At 42.8% G+C, this 17,367-nt stretch overlaps 1 protein-coding gene across 13 annotated transcripts in view; it reads right to left on the reverse strand.

Annotated features, from left to right (window-relative positions):
- The window catches only part of fnbp1b (formin binding protein 1b), a 269,577-nt gene that overhangs the window by 146,917 nt on the left and 105,293 nt on the right, over positions 1 to 17,367 (reverse strand). For all 13 annotated transcript variants that reach the window (XR_010958142.1, XM_067969826.1, XM_067969829.1 and 10 more), the window contains exons 3-4: positions 6,444 to 6,500; positions 3,850 to 3,997 (exon numbers count right to left, since the gene is read on the reverse strand). Coding sequence is in view for 12 of the 13 variants with exons in the window: in XM_067969826.1 (XP_067825927.1) it covers positions 3,850 to 3,997; positions 6,444 to 6,500 (205 nt within the window). In the remaining variant the exon portion in view is untranslated. The remainder of the gene's footprint in view (positions 1 to 3,849; positions 3,998 to 6,443; positions 6,501 to 17,367) is intronic.

The raw sequence follows: 17,367 nt of genomic DNA on the forward strand, positions 1-17,367 counted from the left end.
AGTATTTACAGTAGAAAAAGAGGATACCATGCCGGAAATCCCAAGAAAACTAATATTGAATCAGGGACATGGACTCGATAAAATTAACATAAGTAAAGCAACAGTAATGAAGAAAATAATAGCACTAAAGAGTGACAAATCCCCAGGACCAGATGGTTTCCATCCCAGATTTTAAAGGAAGTAGGTGTCACATTGCAGATGCCCTAACTATAATCTTTCAAAGTTCTCTAGATTCAGGAACTGTGCTTCTAAATTGGAATATTGCACATGTCACTCTGCTTTTTAAGAAAGGAGAGAGAGGGAAACCGGGGAATTATAGACCTGTTAGCCTAACATCTGTTGTGGGGAAAATGCTGGAGTCTATAATTAAGGATAGGATGACTGAACACCTCGAGAATTTTCAGTTAATCAGAGAGAGCCAGCATGGATTTGCGAAAGGTAGGTCGTGCCTGACAAACCTGATTGAATTTTTTGAAGAGGTGACTAAAGTAGTGGAGAGGGGAATGTCAATGGATGTTATTTATATGGACTTCCAGAAGGCATTTGATAAGGTCCCACATAAGAGACTGTTAGCTAAGATAGAAGCCCATGGAATCGAGGGAAAAGTACGGATTTGGTTAGGAAATTGGCTGAGCAAAAGGCGACAGAGTAAGGATAATGGGTAAGTACTCACATTGGCAGGATGTGACTAGTGGAGTCCCACAGGGATCTGTCTTGGGACCTCAATTATTCACAATATTTATTAACGACTTAGATGAAGGCATAGAAAGTCTCATATCTAAGTTTGCCGATGACACAAAGATTGGTGGCATTGTAAGCAGTGTAGATGAAAACAAAATTACAAAGCGATATTGATAGATTAGGTGAATGGGCAAAACTGTGGCAAATGGAATTCAATGTAGACAAATGTGAGGTCATCCACTTTGGATCAAAACAGGATAGAACAGGGAACTTTCTAAATGGTAAAAAGTTAAAAACAGTGGATATCCAAAGGGACTTAGGGGTTCAGGTACATAGATCATTGAAGTGTCATGAACAGGTGCAGAAAATAATCAAGGCGGCTAATGGAATGCTATCCAGAGGACTGGAGTACAAGGGGGCAGAGATTATGCTGCAGCTATACAAAACCCTGGTTAGACCGCACATGGAGTACTGTGAGCAGTTCTGGGCACCGTACCTTCGGAAGGACATATTGGCCTTGGAGGGAGTGCAGCGTAGGTTTACTAGCATGTTACGCCGACTTCAAGGGTTAATGTTACGAGGAGAGATTACACAAATTGGGGTTGTATTCTCTAGAGTTTCGAAGGTTAAGGGGTGATCTGATTGAAGTTTATAAGATGTTAGGGGGGAACAGATAGGGTGGATAGAGAGAAACTATGTCCGCTGGTTGCGGATTCTAGGAGTAGGAGGCACAGTCTAAAAATTAGAGCCAGACCTTTCAGGAGTGAGATTAGAAAACATTTCTGCACACAAAGGGTTGTAGAAGTTTGGAACTCTCTTCCGCAAACAGCAATTGATACTAGCTCAATGGCTAAATTTAAATCTGAGATAGATAGCTTTTTGGCAACCAAAGGTATTAAGGGATTATGGGCCAAAGGCAGGTATATGGAGCTAGATCACAGATCAGCCATGATCTTATCAAATGGCGGAGCAGGCACGAGGGGCTGAATGGCCTACTCCCGTTCCTATACTATACAACAGTCAGTTTGATACCGACCTAAAAAACACAGCCTCCAATGGAAAGTTTCACACTGGTATAACACTAGGGGCACTGCAGTGCAAACTAGCTAATATCCAAAATCCCAGACAGTTACGTTGCCCGACAACTCTACTGCCATGCTTATATGACTCACTCAGATAAAAATGCATTTACTACCTTCCTCCTTCCACTTTTGGGTGAGGGAGGATGAGCGGGTAATGGAGGTGCAGATTTTTGTAAACCATGTACTTCATGTCAAATCTAATTATTTTCACTGACTAACTACTGTTTCAGCTCCAGTGCTCGACAGCTTTCATTTGCTACAGTTAGGTGGATATTTTAATAATCTCCCTGGAGCGTGTCTGCAAATGGAAGCCCGAGTACAAAGCCAGCACTGCACTGAATCAGGCAGCAGTGTAGTAGTGACAGCACAATGAAATCTAGCCAAATACACACTACAGAACATTTAATAGCAGACTGCTCAAATCACTGCAAAACAGCTCTAGTCACCAACAATTTTAGTTTTTCAATCATTAGTATCCAGTGTCAATTTCTACATAATACAGAGGTCTACCAATAAGCATGTTGTTCCATAATCTCATCTGATAATTTGAGACCATTTAAGAAACACATCAAGATCTCAATCTGTATTTACTACTTTTTGGATGTTAATTATTTTATTCCCTTCCTTTTGGTTGGACTTTCAGCATCCTGCATGCTGTCAGTCAATACCTCCCAACCTCAAGTGCCAGATGCATTGGAGTTTTCTGTGGTTGTTTTCCCTTCAATTTTCCCTTCCTGTTTCAAGAGAGGTGTCTGTCTTACCCTTGACACCATCCCACAATGGCGTAGATGGGATTGTAAATTCATCATGTAAGAAATCAAGAGCACAAATTTGTATTCTGCCACCCTAGTCTGTTGCTTTGGAACTTCAATGCAATGGTGCCCCGCAACAAACTTTAAAAAAAATTACAAATGAACTTTACACAATTTTGCAAGTGAAAACATCCTAGAAACTGCAGATTCAAACAAATGCTTTCAAGTTTTAATAACTATCACATGCCTTCAAACTGAGACGCTTCACTAAACTTACATCACTATCTTAAAAGTTGCAAAACAATCCCTTCAGGATATGATTTTCAGAACAGCAGTACTGAGGTTATGTAACTTGTAAAGACAATTCTCTCCCTTGCATGGAAAACATTTCAAAGATCATTCCTCAGCACAAAAAATCATGAATTTGCCCATTTTAAATCTGGTGACAATAATCTCTCGAGTAATTGGAAGAAGTTAACAGTGGCTATCACATTTGTATGTGTGTGTTCATATGTAGGCCACAGAAAATTCATCTTCAGTTTATTAGATCCTGTCCCCAGATCAGAGTTTTGAAAATGTGTTTATTTTTAATTTTTTTCTCAATCCAGTCCTAGTGGGACCATTCTGTTCTGACAAAAGATCTTTGACCTGTGACGTTAACTCTGTTTCTTTCTCCACAGACGCTGCCTGACTTGCTGAGCTCCTCCAGCATTCAGTTTTTATTGCAGATTTCCAACATCCGCAGTATTTCGTTTTGTCCTAGTGGGCATGGGCACAGACCTAGATCTGAAACACAAATCTAATACATAATACCAAATTGGCAGTCTCACTTAGAGAGCCCATACAATGGCTGGCATGGGAAATGGAAAAAAAGTCACGCTAGCGCAGGAAGGGTTACTCAAATGAGTTACACACACTCCTCCGTAACAGCAGAGACAGCTTTACTCTGCATCCAACTATTTTATCTTGAAGTGCTTGATGCTGACATTAGGTGTCCAAGATGGAGTATTTCACTCTCAAAAGCACTGATAAGCAAAAAATTCACAAACGTCATTTAAACAAAATCATGTGACTTTTGAACCAATGTGGCTAAAAATGGCAAAATTTCAATTTTGTTCTCTCCTAAATAATAAAAAAAATCAAATCACAATGTGCACGATCCATAACAGAACTTAATTCATGTGATTTTTTTCCTTTAGAACCCATGTGTCAGTTACAAACTATAGAAATGATCCCTAACTGTACATAGAGAATTTAATTATGAGTTCAATCCTTCTAAAGCAATTTACTTTAATAGCACCAATAGACATAAATGGCCAATATACAGAATTTACCAATTTCCGCTCTTGCTTGAGCTCCTGGATATAGCGCGACAGCTCAGCAAATATTAGCCCACTCATGTTCTCAGCGATCACCTCATGCTGGCCTGCGTAGTCATTCATTTCATTCAGAATGGTTAGAAACGCTCGACATGATGTGTACCTGTAAAACAAAGTATTCAATTATACTCTGCTTGTTTTTTAAAAAAAAACTCAGTTCCAAAGTATCCATCTAGAACCACAGGGTTAAGATAAAGGAAGCCTAGAAATAAACTTTCAAAATTCATCTTGAACTTCCAAAAACTGAATGTGTTGGCTTTCTAAATTTCTTAAAATTATAAGCTATGACGATATATATTAATATCTTCCTCAAAAAATATTTTCACAATTGATATGTACAAGCAATGCCTCACTGCTTACAGAAGCTGAACTAAAAAAGAGATAATGCACTCAAAGCAGATCGATTGATATTGTTGGAGATTTTGTACATCATCCAAATCATTGCAACGCTGGCACCAGGTAATAATCAAGCAAAAAAATGTAGTATTTTGGTTTAAAAAAAATTCCTGTGATTACTACTTTTTGAATTGTGGTGTAAATATGATAAATGATCAGTTGGGGTCCTGAAACAAGGCCACAACAGCAAGCGGGAAAGGTCGAAAGATTCTCCCCCCGCCTCACCCCAAAACATTTTCATGCTTTTCTCTTCTCTTGTAATTTATGAAATGCCTGTTTTTTCCCAACATTAGAGGCCCAATCAGCAGTTTCTCAGAAGAAAGGTAGAATTTAGAAACCTAAGCTTTGATATTACATTGAAGGAGTAAACTGTGTTTTGTATGGTTTTTCCAATCCTTTTCATGGCTTTCTCGGTTTCTCATTTTTGATTAACTTAATGTTTTATAGATTGGTTAGAATCAGGATTTTCACAAGTTGTGTTAACTAATTAAACCGAAGTCGAGGGTTATTTGATCATGCATTTACCCAAGTGGACAAGTAGCGGCCAAGAGTTTGTTTGCTGAAGGTAGAATCTAGTTATCTAAGATACATGCACAATGGTTAATGTACAGCACGTTCACCGCCAACTCAGTCTTCCTTTGCTGCTCATATGCAGTCATTGTTATGCACGTTTTCTGCAGCCCTGTCTTCTCGCCACAGTTTTTTCTTTCCTCACTGATTTTAATTTGCATTTCTACATTATTTTATGTCTTACATCTACACACGTGTTTTTCTTTTTTAGTCTCTCTGCTGCTATCTACCATGGTAATCTTTAGCCCTTCAGACAAAAGAGGATGCTTTCCCACAGCCATCATGTTGGCTGACTGACCATGTGATTCTGCAATGTGGAGTTGCTGGTGCTATTTTCTTTTTCCTATGAGATGAAATATTGCAACACTTCTGTTCTTCACAGCATATCTTCAAATCATTACTTTAAAAGGGCAAGTAAAATATAGAGGAAAACAATGCACCTTCCAAATCTACACAAAGTGAAAAAAAAAAATCAAAGTTTTTCCTACTGTTCCTTTTGCTTGGCCTCTGCTCAATATTATCCCACAGTAGCTAGCTGGGATGCGTAACTGAGCAAAATGGTGACTGAAGACATAACACCACTCCTTGGCGCATAACATCGATGCTCCAAGTCACTTGCAGGAAAGCAATGAACTGTTGCTAACTGCCAACGGTCCCAGTCTTTGACAACACTACTGTATAACAGAATGCTTAGCTGTGCATTAGATTGACCAAGTTTGAATTATCCCATTATTTATCATCCACTCATGGGAAGGTATCTGCACTACAACATTTTCCAACTCCTCTAAGAGCTGAGGTCAGGTATATAATCCCAAACATTATCATTTCACAAGACAGAACTTGGTCACAGTGATGAACTTTGCCACCTCACCAGTGTCCTGGCTTTCATCAGTGGTTGAAGGAAAGGATAAATGCAGTGGAAATTACTTTCAGCAGTATTAGGCTGGTAATTTTTCCCAGATTCGATGTACCACAATTGGAATCCAAAACCTCAAATAGGTCTCCAAGGAGGAAATGGGGAAGGCGATGGATAGCAAACTCAAATATTTCCTACCAGGATGACTATCTCTGATTTTTTTTTTACATTATCTAGCTTTCCATCACAGTACTTAATTTTCCCTTTATATATGAGCAAACTTAACAGCTCTTTCAGGAACAGTTGATGCTCATCGTTGAAATGTTTTTCCACTTCCAGTGAAAGCAGTAGCAGGCCTATTTTTAACCTGCTATCCTCCAGAAACCCCCCCCCCCCCACCCACCCCAGAGTTGTTTCTTTATGTGAAAATGAGTTACCTTCATGTGGACACTGGGGTGAGCACAAATAAATACAAACCATTTCAACCATGTAAAAGAAAAAAAATGAACTACTGCAATCTCTAGTTTTTCTAAAATCTAACAAAAACATCAAAGATTTCAGTTTCCGCTAATTTGAAAGAGCAGGTGACTTGTATTATCATTTACAGCACATTACGAAGCAAAATACAATACCACAGAATATCGCTAGTACTGTATCTGGATGCCTTCACCGCAGCTGAAGTATTGGTGGATCGTATTGCTATTTTAAGTCTGAAAAGAGCACTCACTTCTGTTCTTCTTCTTCTTTGGAGTTCCTTTTTGGCTGATACTTCTTCGAAAGATTCCTGAAAAATAACACAACTAAGTTACATTAGCTCAAAAAAAGTTATGCTAATTAAACTACGTAAAGCAGGAGTACCTGTTCACTTAGCAAACCAAGTCGCTTCATAGTTCATGGCCATGGCACTACAGGATTTTTGAATTGAAGTAAAATAAACACTTGTTTCAAATAATAATTTATTCCAGATGTACAAATTCCTATTATTAATTACAGATCATTTTGTGTCTCAAATGCCTTTAATATAGTTTTCAGAACTTCATATTCTCAACTCAGAAAGAGGAAATCTATGGGATGGGGAGGCTGGAGAAGCACTCCGTCAAAAACCCTAGTAGTAATCCTCATATATAAAAAAATACCATCTTTAACAAAGTTCAATGACCATTTACATTGATACTTGTTTCATCAAGATCATGGGAGAGTGACGTCTGTGCACTGACAACCTATGTTACCACCGTCAAAACTGACATATTTATTCCAGTGGCAGAGCTGCTGAGCCACAAAAAAAAACTGTGCCATGATTCTGCTGTCAGAAGAAACAGGTCCTGCTAAGAGAGCATCAAAAGCTAGAACCTTACAAAGCTAGGTGGGAAAGTAAGCTGTGAGGACACAAAGAGTCTGCAAAGGGATATCGACAGGTTAAGTGAGTGGGCAAGAAGGTGGCAGATGGAGTATAATGTGGGGAAATGTGAGGTTATTCACTTTGGTAGGAAGGATAAAAAAAAACAGAATATTTTTTAAATGGTAAGAAACTATTAACTGTTAGTGTTCAGAGAGACTTGGGTGTCCTTGTACGAGAAACACAAGAAGTTAGCATGCAGGTACAGCATGTGATTAGGAAGGCAAGTAGTATGTTAGCCTTTATTGCAAGGGGGTTGGAGTACAAGAGTAAGGAAATCTTACTACAATTGTACAGGGCTTTCGTGAAACCTCACATGGAGTACAGTTTTGGCCTCCTTAGCTAAGGAAGGATATACTTGCCTTAGAGATGGTTCAACGAAGGTTCACTAGATTGATTCCTGGGATGAGAGGGTTGTTCTATGAGGAGAGATGGAGTAGAATGGGCCTATACTCTCTGGAGTTTAGAAGGATGAGCGGTGATCTCATTGAAACATATAAGATTCTGAGGGGCCGGAAATAAAGGTTCTAAATTGGGGGAAGGCCGATTTTAATAGGATACGGCAGGATCTGGCCAAAATGGACTGGGATCAGCTGCTTGTAGGAAAATCCGCATCGGAGCAATGGGAGTCTTTCAGAAGGGAGATTGAGACCATACAATGGCAACATGTTCCCGTAAAGGTCAAGGGTGGTTCCAAGAACTCCAGGGAACCTTGGATGTCAGGGGATATACGAGAATGGATTAGGAAAAAAAGGAGGGCTTTTGGCAGATACAAAAGGCTAAAGACGGAGGAAGCCCTAGAGGAGTACAAAAAGTGCAGGGGGATACTTAAAAAAGAAATTAGGAGATCAAGGAGGGGCCATGAAATAACACTGGCGAGCAAAATAAAGGAAAATCCTAAGATGTTTTATAAGTATATTAAGGGTAAGAGGATGACTAGGGAAAAAATAGGGCCCATTAGGGACAAAAATGGCAATCTGTGTGTGGAGCCGGCAGATGTAGGAGGGGTTCTAAATGAATTTTTTGCATCTGTTTTCACTATGGAGAAGGACGATGTAGACATAGAAATACGGCAGGGGGACTGTGATATACTCGAACATATTAACATCGAGCGGGAGGAGGTATTGGCGGTTTTAGCAGGCCTAAAAATGGATAAATCCCCAGGCCCGGACGAAATGTATCCCAGGCTACTGTGTGAGGCAAAGGAGGAGATTGCGGGGGCTCCAACACATATATTCAGAACCTCTCTGGCCACAGGGGACAGAACCTCTCTGGCCACAGGGGATGTGCCAGAGGACTGGAGAACCGCTAATGTAGTACCATTATTCAAGAAGGGGAGTAGGGAAAAACCGGGGAACTACAGGCCAGTGAGCCTAACATCAGTGGTAGGAAAATTATTGGAAAAAATTCTGAAGGACAAAATTAGTCTCCACTTGGAGAAGCAAGGATTAATCAGGGATAGTCAACATGGCTTTGTCAAGGGAAGATCATGTCTGACTAATTTGATTGAATTTTTTGAGGGGGTGACTAGGCGTGTGGATGAGGGTAACGCAGTGGATGTGGTATACATGGATTTCAGTAAGGCCTTCGATAAAGTCCCCCACAGGATTCTGGTCAAGAAGGTACGAGCCCATGGAATCCAGGGTGCCTTGGCACTTTGGATACAAAACTGGCTCAGTGGCAGAAGGCAGAGGGTGATGGTCGAAGGTTGTTTTTGTGACTGGAAGCCTGTGGCCAGTGGGGTACCACAGGGATCGGTGCTGGGTCCCTTGCTGTTTGTGGTCCACATTAATGACTTGGATATGAATGTAAAAGGTATGATCAGTAAGTTCGCTGATGATACAAAAATTGGTAGGGTGGTAAATAGCGAGGAGGATAGCCTCAGTCTGCAGGACCATGTAGATGGGTTGGTCAGATGGGCGGAACAGTGGCAAATAGAATTTAACCCGGAAAAGTGCGAGGTGATGCACTTTGGAGGGACTAACAAGGCAAGGGAATACACAATGAATGGGAGGACCCTAGGCAAGACAGAGGGTCAGAGGGATCTTGGTGTGCAAGTTCACAGATCCCTGAAGGCGGCGGAACAGGTAGATAAGGTGGTAAAGAAGGCATATGGGATACTTGCCTTTATTAGCCGAGGCATAGAATATAAGAGCAAGAAGGTTATGATGGAGCTGTATAAAACACTGGTTAGGCCACAGCTGGAGTACTGTGTGCAGTTCTGGTCGCCACACTACAGGAAGGATGTGATCGCTTTGGAGAGGGTGCAGAGGAGATTCACCAGGATGTTACCAGGGCTGGAGCGCTTCAGCTATGAAGAGAGACTGGGAAGATTGGGTTTGTTTTCCTTGGAGCAGAGGAGGGACATGATTGAGGTGTACAAAATTATGAGGGGCACAGATAGGATGGATACTAAGGAGCTTTTTCCCTTTGTTGAGGGTTCTATAACAAGGGGACATAGATTCAAGGTAAAAGGCGGGAGGTTTAGAGGGGATTTGAGAAAGAACTTTTTCACCCAGAGGGTGGTTGGAGTCTGGAACTCACTGCCTGAAAGGGTTGTGGAGGCAGGAACCCTCACAACATTCAAGAAGCATTTGGATGAGCACTTGAAATGCCATAGCATACAAGGCTACGGACCAAATGCTGGAATATGGGATTAGAGTAGACAGGGCTTGATGGCCGGCACGGACACGATGGGCCGAAGGGCCTCTTTCCGTGCTGTATAACGCTATGACTCTATAACTCTATGACTTGATAGGGTAAATGCTGAGAGGTTGTTTCCCCTGGCTGGAGAGTCTAGAACTAGGGGGCATAGTCACAGGTTAAGGGGTCAGCCATTTAGGACCGAGATGAGGAGGAATTTCTTCACTCAGAGGGTTGTGAATCTTTGGAATTCTCTAACCCAGAGGGCTGTGGATGCTGAGTCGTCGAGTATATTTAAGGCTGAGATAGATAGATTTTTGAACTCTAAGGGAATCAAGGGATATGGGGAGCGGGCGGGAAAGTAGAGTTGAGGTCTAAGATCAGGCACGATCTTATTGAATGGTAGAGCAGGCTCGAAGGGCCTTATGGCCTACTCCTGCTCCGATTTCTTATGTTCTTATGACCTCAAAGAGCAGGAACTCAAGGGTAGTAATCTCAGGATTATTACCCGAGCCACTGCTAATTGGCATAAGGACAAAGATCAAGAAAGTGAACCTGTGGCTGAAAGACTGGTGTGGAAAAGTGGGGTTCCATTTCATGCAACACTGGCACCAGTACTGGGACAGGAAGAAGCTGTACCGTTGGGATAGGCTGTGACCTAGGTCCATGGTGAAAAGGATAAATAGAGCTGTAGAAAGGACTTTAAACCAATAAAAGGGGGGGGGGGGGTCGAGGAGGGTTTGGCTAGAAATAACAGTGAAACTGATGACCTGGAGATGCGAAAATTTACACATACACATAATATTTTCACATAATTTTCTCATAACAGCTCAAATCATAAAGGCAATGAATTTCTGGAGTGTATCCAGGACAGATTTCTGAAACAAGAGGTTTTGAACGGGCAAGGGATCTAGATTTAGTGATGAATAGACAGCCAGAACTAATTAATAATGACAGTAAGGGAGCATCTGGCAAACAGTGACCACAACATAATAAGAGTTTTACATTAAGTTTGAGAAGAAAAATCACAAAGAACCAAGTTTTTTTTATTCGTTCACGGGATGTGGGCGTCGCTGGCGAGGCCAGCATTTATTGCCCATCCCTAATTGCCCTCGAGAAGGTGGTGGTGAGCCGCCTTCTTGAACCGCTGCAGTCCGTGTGGTGACGGTTCTCCCACAGTGCTGTTAGGAAGGGAGTTCCAGGATTTTGACCCAGCGACAATGAAGGAACGGCGATATATTTCCAAGTCGGGATGGTGTGTGACTTGGAGGGGAACGTGCAGGTGGTGTTGTTCCCATGTGCCTGCTGCTCTTGTCCTTCTAGGTGGTAGAGGTCGCGGGTTTGGGAGGTGCTGTCGAAGAAGCCTTGGCGAGTTGCTGCAGTGCATCCTGTGGATGGTACACACTGCAGCCACAGTGCGCCGGTGGTGAAGGGAGTGAATGTTTAGGGTGGTGGATGGGGTGCCAATCAAGCGGGCTGCTTTATCTTGGATGGTGTCGAGCTTCTTGAGTGTTGTTGGAGCTGCACTCATCCAAGCAAGTGGAGAGTATTCCATCACACTCCTGACTTGTGCCTTGTAGATGGTGGAAAGGCTTTGGGGAGTCAGGAGGTGAGTCACTCGCCGCAGAATACCCAGCCTCTGACCTGCTCTCGTAGCCACAGTATTTATATGGCTGGTCCAGTTAAGCTTCTGGTCAATGGTGACCCCCAGGATGTTGATGGTGGGGGATTCGGCGATGGTAATGCCGTTGAATGTCAAGGGGAGGTGGTTAGACTCTCTCTTGTTGGAGATGGTCATTGCCTGGCACTTGTCTGGCGCGAATGTCACTTGCCACTTATGAGCGCAAGCCTGGACTGCTTCATTATTTGAGGGGTTGCGAATGGAACTGAACACTGTGCAGTCATCAGCGAACATCCCCATTTCTGACCTTATGATGGAGGGAAGGTCATTGATGAAGCAGCTGAAGATGGTTGGGCCTAGGACACTGCCCTGAGGAACTCCTGCAGCAATGTCCTGGGGCTGAGATGATTGGCCTCCAACAACCACTACCATCTTCCTTTGTGCTAGGTATGACTCCAGCCACTGGAGAGTTTTCCCCCTGATTCCCATTGACTTCAATTTTACAAGGGCTCCTTGTTGCCACACTCGGTCAAATGCTGCCTTGATGTCAAGGGCAGTCACTCTCACCTCACCTCTGGAATTCAGCTCTTTTGTCCATGTTTGGACCAACGCTGAAATGAGGTCTGGAGCCGAGTGGTCCTGGCGGAACCCAAACAGAGCATCGGTGAGCAGGTTATTGGTGAGTAAGTGCCGCTTGATAGCACTGTCGATGTCACCTTCCATCACTTTGCTGATGATTGAGTGTAGACTGATGGGCGGTAATTGGCCGGATTGGATTTGTCCTGCTTTTTGTGGACAGGACATACCTGGGCAATTTTCCACATTGTCGGATAGATGCCAGTGCTGTAGCTGTACTGGAACAGCTTGGCTAGAGGCGCAGCTATTTCTGGAGCACAAGTCTTAAGCACTGCAGCTGGGATGTTGTCGGGGCCCATAGCCTTTGCTGTATCCAGTGCACTCAGCCGTTTCTTGATATCACGTAGAGTGAATCGAATTGGCTGAAGACTGGCTTGTGTGATGGTGGGGATATCGGGAGGATGCCGAGATGGATCATCCACTCGGCACTTCTGGCTGAAGATGGTTGCAAACGCTTCAGCCTTGTCTTTTGCACTCACGTGCTGGACTCCGCCATCATTGAGGATGGGGATGTTTGCAGAGCCTCCTCCTCCCGTTAGTTGTTTAATTGTCCACCACCATTCACGCCTGGATGTGGCAGGACTGCAGACCTTTGATCTGATCCGTTGGTTGTGGAATCGCTTAGCTCTGTCTATAGCATGTTGCTTCCGCTATTTAGCATGCATGTAGTCCTGAGTTGTAGCTTCACCAGGTTGGCACCTCATTTTTAGGTACGCCTGGTGCTGCTCCTGGCATGCTCTTCTACACTCCTCATTGAACCAGGGTTGATCCCCTGGCTTGTTGGTAATGGTAGAGTGAGGAATGTGCCGGGCCATGAGGTTACAGATTGTGGTAGAATACAATTCTGCTGCTGCTGATGGCCCACAGCGCCTCATGGATGCCCAGTTTTGAGCTGCTAGATCTGTTCTGAATCTATCTCATTTAGCACGGTGGTAGTGCCACACAACACGTTGGATGGTGTCCTCAGTGCGAAGACGGGACTTCATCTCCACGAGGACTGTGCGGTGGTCACTCCTACCAATACGGTCATGGACAGATGCATTTGCGACACGTAGATTGGTAAGGACGAGGTCAAGTAAGTTTTTCCCTCGTGTTGGTTCGCTCACCACCTGCCGCAGGCCCAGTCTCGCAGCTATGTCCTTCAGGACTCGGCCAGCTCGGTCAGTAGTGGTGCTACCGAGCCACTCTTGGTGATGAACATTGAAGTCCCCCACCCAGAGTACATTTTGTGCCCTTGCTACCCTCAGTGCTTCCTCCAAGTGGTGCTCAACATGGAGGAGGACTGATTCATCAGCAGAGGGAGGACGGTAGGTGGTAATCAGCAGGAGGTTTCCTTGCCCATGTTTGACCTGATGCCATGAGATTTCATGGGGCCCAGAGTCAATGTTGAGGACTCCCAGGGCCACTCCCTCCTGACTGTATATCACTGTACCGCCACCTCTGGTGGGTCTGTCCTGCCGGTGGGACAGGACATACCCAGGGATGGTGATGGAAGAGTCTGGGACGTTGGCTGAAAGGTATGATTCTGTGAGTATGGCTATGTCAGGCTGTTGCTTGACTGGTCTGTGGGACATCTCTCCCAATTTTGGCACAAGTCCCCAGATGTTAGTAAGGAGGACCTTGCAGGGTCGACTGGGCTTGGTGTTTTGCCGTTGTCGTGTCCGGTGCCTAGTGGTCCGATGCTGGGTGGTCTGTCCGGTTTTATTCTTATGACTTTTCGTAGCGAGATTTTACAACTGAGTGGCTTGCTAGGCCATTTCAGAGGGCAATTAAGAATCAACCACATTGCTGTGGGTCTGGAATCACATACAGGCCAGACCGGGTAAGGATGGCAGGTTTCCTTCCCTAAAGGACATTAGTGAACCAGATGGGTTTTTACGACAATCCGCTAGTTTCATGGCCATCATTACTGATACTAGTATTTTAATTCCAGATTTTTATTTAATTAATTGAATTTAATTAATTAATTGAATTTAAATTCGCCAGCTGCCGTGGCGGGATTTGAACTCATGACTCTGGATTTTAGTCCAGGCCTCTGGATTACTAGTCCAGTAACATAACCACTATGCTACTGTACCCGTAACTTAAGTAAGGCTGACTTCGAAGAAGAGATGCGAGCTGAACACATTAAACTGGCTAAGATGTTAACAAGTGAACCTACGAAAAAACAGTGGGAGGTATTCAAAGTGTTTAGTACAATACAAGATCAATACATACCCTTAAAGAACAAAAATTCCACTGTACAGACAAACACCCATGGTCAACATATGAGGTAAGGCGGAATATAAAGCTAAAGGAAGTGGCTCACACAAATGCCAAGAAAAGTGGTAATCCAGCAGATGGAGGAATATAGAAAACAACAAAAGGACACAGAAAATATTAAGAGCTGCAAAAAGGAAATACGAAAAGAAAACTTGCAAGCAATATAAAGGCTAACATTAAAGCGTTTTATAAATGTATTAAAGAGGGAGAAAGTGGCCCATTAAATGCAGATGCAGGTGATACTGTAATAGACAACAAGGTAATGGCAGATTTGCTAAAGAGTACTTTGTATCTGTTTTTACAGGAGAGGAATAGGATAAAATACCAATGATAGAAGGGTAACGAAAAATAAATCAAGGGAAGGAATTTATTGGATTTAATATGAGTACAAGAAATGGTAATGGCGAAAATAATGGGACTTAACATAGCTAAATCTCCAGGACCGGATAGTTTCCACCCCAGGTATTAAAAGAAGTAGGTTGAAGAAATTGCAAAAGCATTTGTCATAATCTTTCAAAGCTCTCTTGATTCTGGAATTGTGCTGTTAGATTGGAAATTTGTTAATGTCACTCCATTATTTAAGATAGGTGGGAGAAATCAAGTAACTACAGACCTGTCAGTTTAATGTCAGTTGTGGGGAAGCTACTAGAATCTGTCATTAGGGATAGAGTGACTGAGCACTTGAACAAATATGAGACGATCAGAGAGAGCCAACATGGCTTTGTTAATGTTATGTCTAATCAACTTGACCTTTGAGGATATCACCGATAAAGTAGACAAGGGAGTGTCTATGGATGTTATCGATATGGAGATCCAGAAGGCAATCATAGGAACATAAGTAGGCCATTCAGCCCCTCGTGCCTGCTCCGCCATTTGATAAGATCATGGCTGATCTGTGATCTAACTCCATATACCCGCCTTTGGCCCATATCCCTTAATACCTTTGATTGCCAAAAAGCTATCTATCTCAGATTTAAATTTAGCAATTGAGCTAGTATCAATTGCCGTTTGCGGAAGAGAGTTCCAAACTTCTACCAAGAGGTTATGAGTAAAAATGGGAATGCATGGAATTGGAAGTAGCCTTTTGACTTGGGTTAGAAATTGGTTGGTAGGTAGGAGACGGAGACTGGGGATAAAGGGTTGGTACTCTGATTGGCAGGATGTGACGTGGTGTTCCCCAGGGATCTGTTCTGGGGCCTCAACTTTTCACCATATTTATTAATGACTTGGATGAAGGAAGAGAGAGTTCGTGTATCCAAGTTTACAGATGACATTAAGTTAGAAGGGAAAGCAAGTAGTGCAGATGGGAGCAGGAATCTGCAAAGGGACATAGACAGATTGAGTGGGCAAAATTATGGGAAATGGAGTTTGCTGTGGGATGTTGGATCCAAGAAAGAAAAATCTGTGTATTTTCTAAACGGTGAAACAAGGAACTGTATAGCAGCAGAAATTTGGGAGCCCAAGTACACAAATCATTAAAAGCTAGTAGACAGGTACAAAAAAGCAACCAATTGGCCTTTATCTCGGTGGGCTGGAATACAAAGGGGAAGAATTTATGCTTCAGTTGCACAATGCCTTGGTCAGACCCCATCTGGAGTACTGCGTTTAGTTTTGGGCACCGCTCCTCAGGAAGAATATATTGGCCTTGAAGGGGCTGCCGTGCAGATTCACCAGAATGATACTGGGGCTTAGTGGGTTAAATTATGAGCACAGGTTGCATAAAACTAGCTTGTATTCCCTTGAGTATAGAAAATTGAAGGTGATCTAATCAAGGTGTTTAAAATGTTAAAAGGATTCGATCGGATAGATAGGGAGAAACTATTTCCTCTGATGGGGGAATCAAGAATGAGGGGGCATAATATTAAAATTAGAGCTGGGCCATTGAGGAGCAAAATCAGGAAGCACTTTTACACATTAAGGGTAGTAGAATTCTGAAACGCTCTCCCCCAAAAGGCTGTGGATGCTGGGACAATTCGAGTTTTCAAGATTTCATAGATTTTTGTTAGGTAGGGTATCTGGGGATATGGAGCAAAGGCAGGTAAATGGAGTTGTGGTACAGATCAATCATGATCTAACTGAATGACGGAGCATGCTCAAAGGGCTAAATGGCCCACTCCTATTCCTAATGTTCCTAGAATAGGAGAACCGGTTTTAGCAACATAAATGCTGGAGCCAATACATGGACCTCAGTTTTCTGCAATCCGAATTACACAAGAACCAACATAAAAGTGTCTAAAGTTAATTAAGTCATGGCACTACCACTGGTTAATGTCCATTGACTATCAATACCCTGGCTTTGCTGTGCTGTAGGTTTCAAATTAGGTATTGAACAAGTAGATCCTGCTCAGTGAAGCCTACAGTATAAATCCTACTAGTGGGCATAAACTGATGTCAAGTAGTACTGAATCGCATTTCTTTAATTATGGGTTCAAACTGGCATCAACAATGTGTGACGAGGTCTGCAAATCAACACCAGTTAGTCCCCCAGAATGCTTCGCAGTCTCTCTGGCAATGTTAGTGTGATGTGGAGATGCCGGTGATGGACTGGGGTTGACAATTGTAAACAATTTTACAACACCAAGTTATAGTCCAGCAATTTTATTTTAAATTCACAAGCTTTCGGAGGCTTCCTCCTTCCTCAGGTGAACGTTCACCTGAGGAAGGTGAACGTCCAGCAATTTTATTTTAAATTCACAAGCTTTCGGAGGCTTCCTCCTTCCTCAGGTGAACGTTCACCTGAGGAAGGAGGAAGCCTCCGAAAGCTTGTGAATTTAAAATAAAATTGCTGGACTATAACTTGGTGTTGTAAAATTGTTTACAAATGTTAGTGTGGACTGATATAAATTAATAGTTGTGCCAACGTTTTGCAGAAACCACACATTTATCGACACTTACACTGGCAGCATGGGAACACATGACAATTGAGCACACACAAACAACGGGCCACAATTTGCTGTCAAAATAACGGTGAGGCTAATGCTAAAGCAACTTCAGGCGAGGGGCAGATACGCAGTTAAAAGCGGAAAACCAAAAGTCGCTGTTAGCTTCGCAAAAAATGCATCTTGCTGTCTGTCTCATCATTGAAATGCATTG

This window comes from Heptranchias perlo, chromosome 31 (assembly GCF_035084215.1).
Source record: "Heptranchias perlo isolate sHepPer1 chromosome 31, sHepPer1.hap1, whole genome shotgun sequence".
NCBI lineage: Eukaryota > Metazoa > Chordata > Chondrichthyes > Hexanchiformes > Hexanchidae > Heptranchias > Heptranchias perlo.